This window comes from Pongo pygmaeus, chromosome 3, assembly GCF_028885625.2.
Source record: "Pongo pygmaeus isolate AG05252 chromosome 3, NHGRI_mPonPyg2-v2.0_pri, whole genome shotgun sequence".
Lineage (NCBI taxonomy): Eukaryota > Metazoa > Chordata > Mammalia > Primates > Hominidae > Pongo > Pongo pygmaeus.
The window spans coordinates 165256659-165269517 of record NC_072376.2 but is presented as its reverse complement, the minus strand read 5'-3'; the positions used below and the strand labels follow the sequence as shown (position 1 = coordinate 165269517).

At 37.7% G+C, this 12859-nt stretch overlaps 1 protein-coding gene across 8 annotated transcripts in view; it reads left to right on the top strand.

The window, feature by feature from the left end:
* The window catches only part of FBXW7 (F-box and WD repeat domain containing 7), a 211096-nt gene extending 207787 nt beyond the window's left edge, over positions 1-3309 (top strand). For all 8 annotated transcript variants that reach the window (XM_063664197.1, XM_054484354.2, XM_063664199.1 and 5 more), the window contains 2 exons: positions 158-368; positions 1403-3309. In XM_063664197.1, coding sequence (XP_063520267.1) covers positions 158-368; positions 1403-1671 — 480 coding nt within the window. In that variant the 3' untranslated portion in view covers positions 1672-3309. The remainder of the gene's footprint in view (positions 1-157; positions 369-1402) is intronic.
* Positions 3310-12859: the final 9550 nt, after the last annotated feature.

Below are 12859 nucleotides of genomic sequence, written 5' to 3'. Positions count from 1 at the left end.
ATGCACTTTATCCTCATTGCCACTTTATCTTAGTACCTCATTTTGTTCCTGGCATTACCTGTTTCCCATCCTCTTCCCCTTTCCTACTAGGATTAAGGTCAGTAATTGATAGGGAGAGTATCCATACTTCTATTCTAATAAACTGTGTCTTTTGTAGTTTGATGGTATCCATGTGGTGAGTGGATCTCTTGATACGTCAATCCGTGTTTGGGATGTGGAGACAGGGAATTGCATTCACACGTTAACAGGGCACCAGTCGTTAACAAGTGGAATGGAACTCAAAGACAATATTCTTGTCTCTGGGAATGCAGATTCTACAGTTAAAATCTGGGATATCAAAACAGGACAGTGTTTACAAACATTGCAAGGTAAGTATTAGTTACCTTTCATTTTGTTCATTAAAAATGAGTTCATTATTCAAGAGAAATATGGAGCTTTAGCATCACAAAAAGAGTCAACCTCATATAGAATGGTTACTTCAGAAAAGTTTATGAATATTTTCACCCTGACTTACAGAACTAGTCTACTCTTGAGGAAATGTTTTAAACTGTGTTTTTAATATGTAATATAAAATTGTTTAATCACTTCCTGCATGTTCAATTGACTCTACTTAACCTTTAAGAACAGTGAGAAGAAAGATCTTGGCTATATCATAGAAGCAACATACTCATTATATTTTTTGATTGACCATTGCATTTTGAATTTGTAGTCCAATTTTAAAGGGCTGCCTTATTGAAAAAAACAAAAGCATCCTTGATAGAAAATTTCTTTGGCCTCTGCTTAGTCACGTGCTTAACTGGAATGGAGAGGAATAATAGTGCCTACTAAAATAGAGAAAGAAACAAGTGAAAATCACTAATATTAGATGAGGTACAGCAGTGCCTCATGATTAACTTTTTCTATTTGTTATAGCCCTTAGAAAGTGTTTTTTTCCGTGCGGCCATCTGATATGCAACATTGTAGCTTTTTACTCATTGGTTTTGTCTCTCCTCAGAGTTTTGGAATAGTGACCATTCAGCTTTGAGTGGTTCATAGTGGTGGGGTAATAGATCTCTTAGTGCTCATTTGTCCATCAGCAGAAGGTACGAAGTTGCACTATCTGCATCCTCACCAAGGAATGCTGTCGTTCACACAGCCAGAAAATAAGATATTTGTCTGGTAGCTAACCAAGCTTCTTGGAAGACAGACCTCTTGAAAGTTAATGTTTCAGTTACAAATCACTACCAGATTTTCTTACATCCATGCTGATCCTAAAATACTGAGGACATGGGTTTCTAAATATGTATCATTTCAAATGTTGCATTTATTGTATGTTCTAAAGTAGAAGTCTACAAATTATAATGTAACTAACCCATAGCCATTATTTCTAACCAGTAATTAAATTCTTTTGGTTTTTGTCTAGGTCCCAACAAGCATCAGAGTGCTGTGACCTGTTTACAGTTCAACAAGAACTTTGTAATTACCAGCTCAGATGATGGAACTGTAAAACTATGGGACTTGAAAACGGGTGAATTTATTCGAAACCTAGTCACATTGGAGAGTGGGGGGAGTGGGGGAGTTGTGTGGCGGATCAGAGCCTCAAACACAAAGCTGGTGTGTGCAGTTGGGAGTCGGAATGGGACTGAAGAAACCAAGCTGCTGGTGCTGGACTTTGATGTGGACATGAAGTGAAGAGCAGAAAAGATGAATTTGTCCAATTGTGTAGACGATATACTCCCTGCCCTTCCCCCTGCAAAAAGAAAAAAAGAAAAGAAAAAGAAAAAAAATCCCTTGTTCTCAGTGGTGCAGGATGTTGGCTTGGGGCAACAGACTGAAAAGACCTACAGACTAAGAAGGAAAAGAAGAAGAGATGACAAACCATAACTGACAAGAGAGGCGTCTGCTGTCTCATCACATAAAAGGCTTCACTTTTGACTGAGGGCAGCTTTGCAAAATGAGACTTTCTAAATCAAACCAGGTGCAATTATTTCTTTATTTTCTTCTCCAGTGGTCATTGGGCAGTGTTAATGCTGAAACATCATTACAGATTCTGCTAGCCTGTTCTTTTACCACTGACAACTAGACACCTAGAAAGGAACTGCAATAACATCAAAACAAGTACTGGTTGACTTTCTAATTAGAGAGCATCTGCAACAAAAAGTCATTTTTCTGGAGTGGAAAAGCTTAAAAAAATTACTGTGAATTGTTTTTGTACAGTTATCATGAAAAGCTTTTTTTTTTTTTTTTTTTTTTTTTTTTTTGCCAACCATTGCCAATGTCAATCAATCACAGTATTAGCCTCTGTTAATCTATTTACTGTTGCTTCCATATACATTCTTCAATGCATATGTTGCTCAAAGGTGGCAAGTTGTCCTGGGTTCTGTGAGTCCTGAGATGGATTTAATTCTTGATGCTGGTGCTAGAAGTAGGTCTTCAAATATGGGATTGTTGTCCCACCCCTGTACTGTACTCCCAGTGGCCAAACTTATTTATGCTGCTAAATGAAAGAAAGAAAAAAAGCAAATTATTTTTTTTTATTTTTTTTCTGCTGTGACGTTTTAGTCCCAGACTGAATTCCAAATTTGCTCTAGTTTGGTTATGGAGAAAAGACTTTTTGCCACTGAAACTTGAGCCATCTGTGCCTCTAAGAGGCTGAGAATGGAAGAGTTTCAGATAATAAAGAGTGAAGTTTGCCTGCAAGTAAAGAATTGAGAGTGTGTGCAAAGCTTATTTTCTTTTATCTGGGCAAAAATTAAAACACATTCCTTGGAACAGAGCTATTACTTGCCTGTTCTGTGGAGAAACTTTTCTTTTTGAGGGCTGTGGTGAATGGACGAACGTACATCGTAAAACTGACAAATTATTTTAAAAATATATAAAACACAAAATTAAAATAAAGTTGCTGGTCAGTCTTAGTGTTTTACAGTATTTGGGAAAACAACTGTTACAGTTTTATTGCTCTGAGTAACTGACAAAGCAGAAACTATTCAGTTTTTGTAGTAAAGGCGTCACATGCAAACAAACAAAATGAATGAAAAAGTCAAATGGTTTGCCTCATTCTCCAAGAGCCACAACTCAAGCTGAACTGTGAAAGTGGTTTAACACTGTATCCTAGGTGATCTTTTTTTCCTCCTTCCGTTTATTTTTTTGTTTGTTTTATTTATAGTCTGATTTAAAACAATCAGATTCAAGTTGGTTAATTTTAGTTATGTAACAACCTGACATGATGGAGGAAAACAACCTTTAAAGGGATTGTGTCTATGGTTTGATTCACTTAGAAATTTTATTTTCTTATAACTTAAGTGCAATAAAATGTGTTTTTTCATGTTAGTATGCCTGTTTCTTCCACTGAAGTAATAATCCTTCATTATAAATATTTAGGATTTGTCTATAATATTTAAATAAGCAAAATCTTGGTTTCTTTACATCTCCTGCTGTGTGACATAGAAATCAATACTTCAAGCCCGTTTTATACAGCGAAAGTAAGGATAATGTGCTGCAACTGCAAATTTTATTTCTCTCCTAGACGATGAAGGAGGACACTCCACTGTGCTCATCTCTGTAGATTGCATTGGGGTGTATAAATATGAAATCTGGTTCCCTCAAAGAATCCACAAAACTTTTGTGATAATTACAACTAGAAGCCTTATAAATAACAAATTCATTTTGAAATTTTGACCACGTATTAAGTGCTTACCCTCGATACTTTTTGTTCATTCTCTCTCAAGCTCCCACTATCCCTGAGAAGTAGGCACTATTATCTCCCATCTTAAAGACGAGCAAAAATCTGCAGCTGAGACTGGTTAGGCAATTTGTCAAATCATAGAACTAGCGGAATGCCAGAACTCAGACCCATATTTCCAAAGACTAAATACATGCTGCTCTTTAAGAAAGTTTGACAGACTAAAGCAAGGTTTGAGAGGGAAATAAGCCATTTTTCTGGTACTTTCTGACTCTTCTGTAGCCATTTTGTTCAACAAATCTAAATTTTATAAAATCTAAATTTTATAATGTAAGGGGGAAAAATAAAGTTGTTTTTGAAACTATGTAGTTCTAAAGATATTTAGTATCTCAAATAGCAGGCTATATATAGATATATATATATATATATATCCAGTAATCTCAACTAACCAGGCCGTAGATGAAAATATAAAAGCTACTGAAAATGGACTCCCCTTTTTCTCATAGTCATAAAGTATATGTTCTTTACTCATAGGGCAAATCCTGGGCCTCATTCTCCCAAAGCTACTAAATCAGAACATCTGGGAGTGTGACCCAAGAACCTGCATTTAAACTAGCTCACCAGGTGAGTTGTGGATACTAAAGTTTCAGAACCACTGCTTTAGATACCATTCCTGTACATTTGGTTATTTGGTTTATTAGTCCACAGCAAATTACAGACACAAAAATAACAAGGAAAAGTGACAGGGTAAAGGAAAAAAACAAAAAACTACCTGGTTGAATGCAAGGCAAAAATCCTACTAGGCCGTGAAGTGCAGGGTCTTTAGAGTAAACCACGTTACTGCCCAAACCGTGACTACTGTTCACATTGATGACTGTGAATTGTCAAGAAAAAGTTGTAATTCTATTTGATAGTTCTTGAAACTGCTTGATTTTTCATAAGAGCATATAAATGAGGCTTAACTAGAATATAATTGAAGAGAAACATCCATTTTTAGAACTTTAGAGAATAGAATGAGTTCACAGGCTTTGCAGACAAATAGCCCTGAATTCATCTCAGTTCTAATATGGTCTAGTCACTGGGACCTTTACCATGTTTCTTGACCTCGTGTTTCCTCATTTAAGATGTAGAGGATACCCATCTCCTAAGGTTATTATAAAGATTAGGTGAAACATAAAGCATGTAGCATACCGATGGCATTTAGAGCTCAGTAAATGGTAGCTTCTATTAAAAATTTTTAAGTAAATATACCCAGATAACTTTCTATATTTGAGAATTGGATATATTTGTTACTCATTCGGATTATGCAATAAAAATAGCATACACACGCACGCGCACACACACACACACACGTACAGCAATCCGTTCTTTTAAGTGGAACCATCTAGATTCTCATTTGAGTCTTACAGAAGCCTTGTGAGATAGACTGATATTGCGCACCTAACAGTAGTTTTGTATATACAGTCATCCCTCAGTATTTGAGGGGGATTGGTTTTAGGATCTCCCCAACCTCACCCCCGTGGATATCAAAATTCATGGATGCTCAAGTCACTGATATAAAATGGCATAGTATTTGCATGTAACATATACAAACCCTCCCGTATGCTTTAAATCATACCTAGATTACTTATAATGCCTAAGACAATGTAAATGCTATGTAAATAGTTATTATACTGTATTGTTTAGGCAATCATGACAAGGGAAAAAGTCTGTACATGTTCAATACAGACATAGCCACCCTTTTTTTCAAATATTTTTGATTCTCGTTTGGTTGGATCTGTGGATGCAGAACCCACAAATAATGGAGGGATGACTGTGTTTAGATGTTCATTAAACATCATTTTATGAATAAATGAATAATCTTTATTACAAGAGATCTTTGCTTGAAGGGAAAATGTTAGCATCCTTCTACAGGAATCAAAGTATAATTGTTGTAAAAAGGTCACTAAGATAACTCCATTTTGTGGCCTTTTTAATGAAAAACTTCACCTTATGTAACTGTATATTTTTAAATCTTCATAACAGATATAGGCACACTTCATATTTAGATGTTACAGGTTCGCAAATATCAAACATTGCCTGAAACTAAGGCTGAAATTAGGACACAAAAGTAACCCATAAAAGCCAGTAGCAGGTACTTAGTATACTTGTTGAATTGAGCAAAGAGAGTTGATTATCTCATTTTTTTTATTAGAATTGTTTATAATTTTGACACTTTGAAACCCCCTTATTGAGATTCAGTTACCACAGCTATTTCATTAGGTTGCAAAAGCTAATGCCTACCAAATGGTTAAGTAAATGTTTCAACCAGCCTTGTTTCATTTCAAAAAAGTAATTGACATTTAGTTATTTGTATTAACTTCTTTAAGCCATTTTCTCTACTGGCTTTAAGCTAGTCTGTTGTAAACTCTTCCATTTCCCTGAATTGATTAGAGGCTACAAAAGACCTCTTTCCTTTGCTCTTCCCTAAAGTGAAATGGGGATGAAGGGCAGCTTTCCCAGACCCAGCTGAGCCCTGGTTTTCTGTACACCTCTCCCTGAGATACACATTGCACACTGTGAAGCAAAGGTGTACAGAGGTGAAGGAGAGAAGACATCTCAGAGGCGCCTACTCACCACTGTCCTTGCCCCTGTAACTCCCTCTATTCCATGTTGAAACCAGAAACATGGAAGCTCTGTTGCTTTGCATAGCAGAAATAGATTCACATTACATTTTTTTCTGATTGGTTCCCTCCAGGAGAAGGAAAGTTTTTGAAATATTTCTCCCCAATCAATACCGCCCTCAGACACAGCTTCGTTTTCATTCTTTTAGTCATCTCCGGCCCCAATAAAAATCAGAATTGTAACCTATACTCCTTCAGGTTCATCAGCCAATAAAGGATCCAGCCTTGTCCCTTATAGCAATTGGAAGAGAACCTCCTATTTTGCAGTGCCATTTGTAATTCTAATAGTAGCAGTGGCTTAGGTTTGCTGATGAATGAATTTGAATAAATGCTTCTGACACAGATTGTTTTAATGTTCTCTGCCTTACTGCATTTTCAAGATGGCTTTTGTTTATGTGTGTGTGTATGTGTTTACACATAGTTACACATACATACACAAGAATATTTTGGAAACTGAGAATAAGCCTCTTGTTCTTATTGAGTCATACCATCATTCCCTTAGGCCTCTTTTTTTCATCTATCAAAAATAAGGAATGGGTCATAAAGGGAAGGGGTTGGTGGCCAAGAGGAGACTTCCTAATATTCCTCTCCATGATAGATTAGTGGTCTCTATGTCTGAAGAGAATGTGTGTGCATAATGTTCCTGGAGCCCTGCATCAAGCAACCATATGGTAATTTGAAAAGTTGATGCATAATTTTTGATTTGGGCATTTTCTGCTGCCCAGGAGATGGATATGAAGTTAGATCCAAAGTAGCTGCACCCAGCTCCTTTTTGGGGGAGTGCCTAGTCATTGCTTTGAATTGCAAACAACATAGCAAGATCTGGCATTGTTGACTAACCAACATGTCCTATCCATTCAGTTAATACTAGTGATGCCCAAATGAGTGAGGTTCTTGCCAACTTTGTCCCCTGCCACCTTCTCTTTCTAGGTTGAATGAGACAAAAAATTTCAAGGGGTCTTCAGGGAAAGGAAAAGCATCAGAAGCTGAAAGGATTCAGAATGCACCTTTCACCAGAGCGTGAAGTATAAACAAATTCTAGATCCAGTTCCTAGGAAGACTCATTGCTGAGACAAAAAGCCTGGCGACTTCCCAATTTGCAATTGGGTATAAAAATAGCAGAGTTTCTATTTCAGATGATCTGATTCTTCCCAGGATTCTTAAGGACAAGGAGCCACTGAGTGGACATTTTGATGTTTCATTCTTTCCTTTGGAATATCTATAATGGCAGAACCTGTGAAGGCTGTTTGGATTCTGTTTTGCTTCAGCGGCCATGCTCTGCAAGTAAAATTATTTTGAAGCCACTTGCAAATCAAAGATTCAAATGTAATAGACCACAAAAGTATATTGCCAATTTTCCCTTTTCCAGGAGGTTAATCGATTATAAAAGAGACATTAAACCCTGCTACTCACCTAGAGGGGAAGGTTATTTGCAGGGCTTTTTAAACTTAGTTACAGCCACTAAGGATTCATCAGACCCTTACTCCTTACTAAATGTAGTTAGAAAAACTATGAGTCTTTCAATTTGAGTATGCTGTCCACTCCTTTAAAGGGAGTTTGAATAGCTTAAATACATCCAGCAAGAACACAGTATGGTATAGAGATAAAGAGTGAAACCGCATACCTCTCTGGTCAGGGTTGGATCTGGGTTTCAGGAGCCTAAAGCTTACAAACTTAAGGACTCTCTTAAAAAAAAATACAATTAGATCCAAAAATAAACATTTAGAATGAGAAAGATGATAAATTACTGAAGCCTAGAAGCCTAGGAAATGCAGATCCTTCTGAGATTTTTTTTTTTTTTTTTTTTTTTTTTTTGAGACAGAGTCTCGCTCTGTGGCCCAGGCTAGAGTGTAGTGATGCAATCTTGAATCTCGGCTAACTGCAACCTCCATCTCCTGGGTTCAAGCAATTCTCCTGCATCAGCCTCCCGAGTAGCTGGAATTACAGGGGTGCACCACTAAGTCCGGCTAATTTTTTGTATTTTAGTAGAGACAGGGCTTCACTATGTTACCCCCATGGTGATCTCAAACTGAGCTCAGGCTCAGGTAATCCACCCGCCTTGGTCTTCCAAAGTGTTAGGATTACAGGTGTGAGCCACAGAATATCTCTTTAGGCAATTATCAGAAATGCTTCAGATTGCAGCCTGGCTTCTCTTGCCCACCTGAAATACTACAACTCCCAGCAACCCCTAGCTCTCCCAGGGATCTGTTAAATGAGGGCCTCAAGATTAGCTTCATCAGTTTCAACATGAATCCATGTCTGCCTGTCTCAACTTCTGTGTTCTACCCCATCTATAAATGAGGAAACATTATGAGGACTACATAAGACAATGTATGGCATAGTGCCTGGCACATAGTATTTGTTAAAGGGTTGTTTGTTGTTATTACCTGTAATAAACTATTGTAGCTAACTGCCATTGTGCACTTAACACTTAGCATGGCTCTAAATATTTTTAAATTATTAATATTCTCAACTATCCCATGGCTTACTATTATTATTAATAGAAAGTCTCATTTTACAGATAAGAAAACTGAGACACAAAGATATCAAGTAACTTGCTCAAGGACACAAGAGGAAAAAAAGGGGGGCTGGCATGTGCAGTGGCTCACACCTGTAATCCCAGCACTTTGGGAGGCCAAGGCAGGAGGACCATCCAGGAGTTCAAGACCAGCCTGGGCAATATGGTGAAACCCCATCTCTACAAAAAATAGAAAAATTAGCCTGGTATGGTGGCACGCGTCTGTAGTCCCAGCCACTTGGGAGGCTGAGGTGGGAGAATATCTTGAGCATGGGAGGTTGAGGCTGCAGTGAGCTGTGGTTGTGCCACTGCACTACAGCCTGGGTGACAGAGCAAGACCTTGTGTCAACAAAACAAAACAAAACTTGGAGAAACTGGGATTTAAACCTGGGCATTGAGGCTCCAGAACCCAACCTCTTAACCACTATGTTATATATTGATTCACAACTGCCTTGAAAATACAGGAACATGTAGTATCTCATAGGTCATGCCAGAAAATGATGTAGTCCTCAGCCTTGACCTGTCAAACTAGAAGCTGACATAAAGCTATTCAAGCAAGTGCCTGGTTTTCAACAGGGGAGGCCTGAAGAACAAATGTGTAGTAGATTCCTGGTATGGTTTGGCTGTGTGAATCCCCTCCTGCTTATTTTCAACTGCAGAAACAAAAGAGAGTGAGTTGCCTAAGAAGAAAGAACCTACTCTAAGCCATCTCCTTAGTAATGAAATTTCAGGAAAAGTAGGTAAAATTGCATATTAAAAGAAAGAATATTACCAGATAATTCAGGAGGAAAGAAATGCTGTTTCTGCAGAAGGTGGATACTTTCGTTACATAAAAAACGTTAAAAATAAATAAATTCACCATTGATGTACTTGTGTTCTAAAGACAACTAGGCAAGTGAAGGAGCAAGCTTGTATGCTGTATTGTCAGGAAAGTCAGGGCCATGCAGAACTTACACTGATACCTAGGAAATTCTCAATAAATGTTGTAGCTATTATTATTATTTTATTATGAATCAGGAATGAGGAAGACAGTTGAGTTCAAATTCCATCTCAGCCGCTCATGCAACTCTGAAAGGATTTTAAAATCTTTCTGAACCTCTTTCATCATCTGTAAAGAAGAAACTGTTGTGAATGTTACATGAAATAACATAGAGCATCTGGTACAGTACTGACCTAATTATGTGTTTAATGAATACTAGTCATCTTTGTTATTATTACTACCACTAACAAGATATTGGTAACTATGTTTCAGGTTACTATTTCAAAGTTTATCTGGAAGAGGAAATCTGTAAAATTTCCAGGACGCAGTGCTTGAACTGCCTCCCAAAATGTGCCGGGAACCTAAGACAGTAGTCTTCCCTGTTAGAAGGCAATATGCAATCCCAGCTGGGTGCAGTTTCTCACGCCTGTAATCCAGCACTTTGGGAGGCTGAGGCAGGTAGATCACCTGAGGCCAGGAGTTCAAGACCAGCCTGGCCAACATGGCGAAACCCCATCAATACTAAAAATACAAAAATTAGCAGGGCGTGGTGGTAGGTGCCTGTAATCCCAGCTTCTCGGGAGGCTGAGCCAGAAGAATCACTTGACCTCGGGAGGTGGAGGTTGCAGTGAGCTGAGATCACATCACTGCCTGGACAACAAGAAAGAAACTGTCTCAAAAAAAAAAAAAAAAGCAATCCAGTCTAAGATGACAAATTATTTCTTTCTCTCCAAAGAACCTATTTCAATTGAGAAATCTAAAAATCAGGACCCCAGAAAGGAAGCAGGAGAAGAGAATTGAGTAGACAAAAGATTTCATCAACTTTGGATGTAGGAAGACAGATGTAGGAGTGGATTACTCTAGTTGAGTAGAGTATAAAAGCTACAATCTAATGTGCCCAGAAAGGGAGATACAAATGAGAAGCAAGCTAATTCCTTTTCTGTGAAAGGCAAAGGTAAGACAGGAGCTGAAAACTGGGGGACTAGCTGAAAAGGAGAACACATGGAATGGTTGGAGCCCTACATCCTTTTCTCAGCCAGGGGACCACCTCTGTGTTACCCCCTATCCCACTTTCCACTTCACCCCACCTTGCACTGAGCACACAGGCACAGAAGAGGCTCAGAAACAAAAATGGAGATTACATTCTCCCTAACCGTCTCCTAGAATGCCAACAGTCTGAAATATATCAGAGGATTCTTTCCCAGAGAAGTGAACAACCTGCGAGAAAAAGTCTCTAGATACTGGCATTTTATTGGAGGACTCCTTCAGTGAAACTGCTGGCTCCCTACCCAATCAGAGGAGAAATTTCTCATTCTAAGAGCCCCAACCATACAGAGCTTCCTATTCACTTTTTAGCATCTGTCTGTAAAATATGAACAGATAGTCAAGAATCAAAGAACGTTTGAGAAAAGACTCTGATTTAAAAGACTAAGTAAGCCAAAAACTCATGAAATAAGCTTTGAGAAAGAAAGTTTTATACCCTCAAAAAGATATTGCATCTTATAATATGGGAACAGAATACATTTTTTTAAAGACATAGTTTCACTCTGTCCCCCAGGCTGGAGTGCAGTGGCAAAATCTCAGCTCGCTGCAGCCTCGACCTCCCCAGGCTCAGGTGATCTTCCCACCTCAGCCTCCTGAGTAACTAGGACTACTCATGCCACCACACCTGGCTAATTTTTAATTTTTTTCTAGAGACAGGATTTCACCGTGTTGCCCAGGCTGGTCTCAAACTCCTTGGCTCAAATGATCCATCCACCTTGGCCTCCCAAAGTGCTGGGATTATGGGTGTGAACCACTTTGCCCTGCCTAGGGTACAATTTTTAAAAGAGCTCATGGAAACTAAAATATAATAGAAATTTCATAAGAAAACCTTAAACTGAAAATAAAAATTGAGGAAATCAAACAAAAGTTAAAGGAAGAGATGGAAATCAGTAGAAAAAATATTAAAAACTTAAGAGGATCAGTCTGGGACATCTGACATTCAAATAACAGGGCGTCCAAAACAGAAAATAGAAAACAAAGAATAAAATGTTTTTAAATGCAAGAAAAATGAACAGAATTGGATGACAGAAAACCCCTAAATGGCAAGGACCCACTGAGTGCCCTTTGAATAAATGAATGAAATAAAAACTGCCCATCCATGTTCATCATTATGAAATTTTGAAGCACCTAGGCTTAAAAAGACCTTCCTAAAAACTTGTGGAGAGAAAAGTCGGGGTTAAATAAAATAAGAATTGGAATTTTGGACTTCTCAATAGCAACACTGGATGCTATAATAGAAGACAAAAGTCTTCAAAATTGTACAGGCAAAGTATTTTCAATTTAGAATTTACACCAGCCAAATAATCAAGTGGGAGGGAGAATAAAGACATTTTCAGCATGGAAGGACACAAAGCACTCCCTCTCAGAAACCTTTTCTTTCTGAAATGAATATGTGGTCCAACAAACCACAATCAAGAAAAACGTGACAGAAAATAGGGATTTTAACACAGGAGATGGGTGAAGGGAGTTCTAGGATGGTAGGTGGGGCATTTGAATTCAAGAAGTAGCAGTTGAGGTGTAAGCAGGGAAAGTAATGGAAGAAAGGTCCCAAGAGTACAAAAGGAAATGATAATCATCTTATTATCATGCCAGAGCTTTTAGAGAAAAAAAGTCTCAGGGTTCCAAACAGCTGATGGTACATTTAGAAATTTTTTAAGGTTCAATATATAAAAAGCTATGCAACAGATAAAAATAAGGCAATTATTAATTTTTAAAAGTATGTTTAAAAACATAGTATACTAGTTAGCCCTAGAAACTATACTAAACTATATTTATGTAGCCATAAAAATGTAAATACTATGATTATGATTGCTAAAACATCAATGAGTGGGAGAGGATAGTAGAAGGAGACTTAAATCCTCATCTACCATAATTAGAAGTTATTAATGTCTAAAATGAAAAAATAAGATGCACATATTATATAAAGATGGGACATATATATATATCAAAAGAGTTAGCTAAAAGTTAAAAATATTTGCCTCTATGGTTGGGGG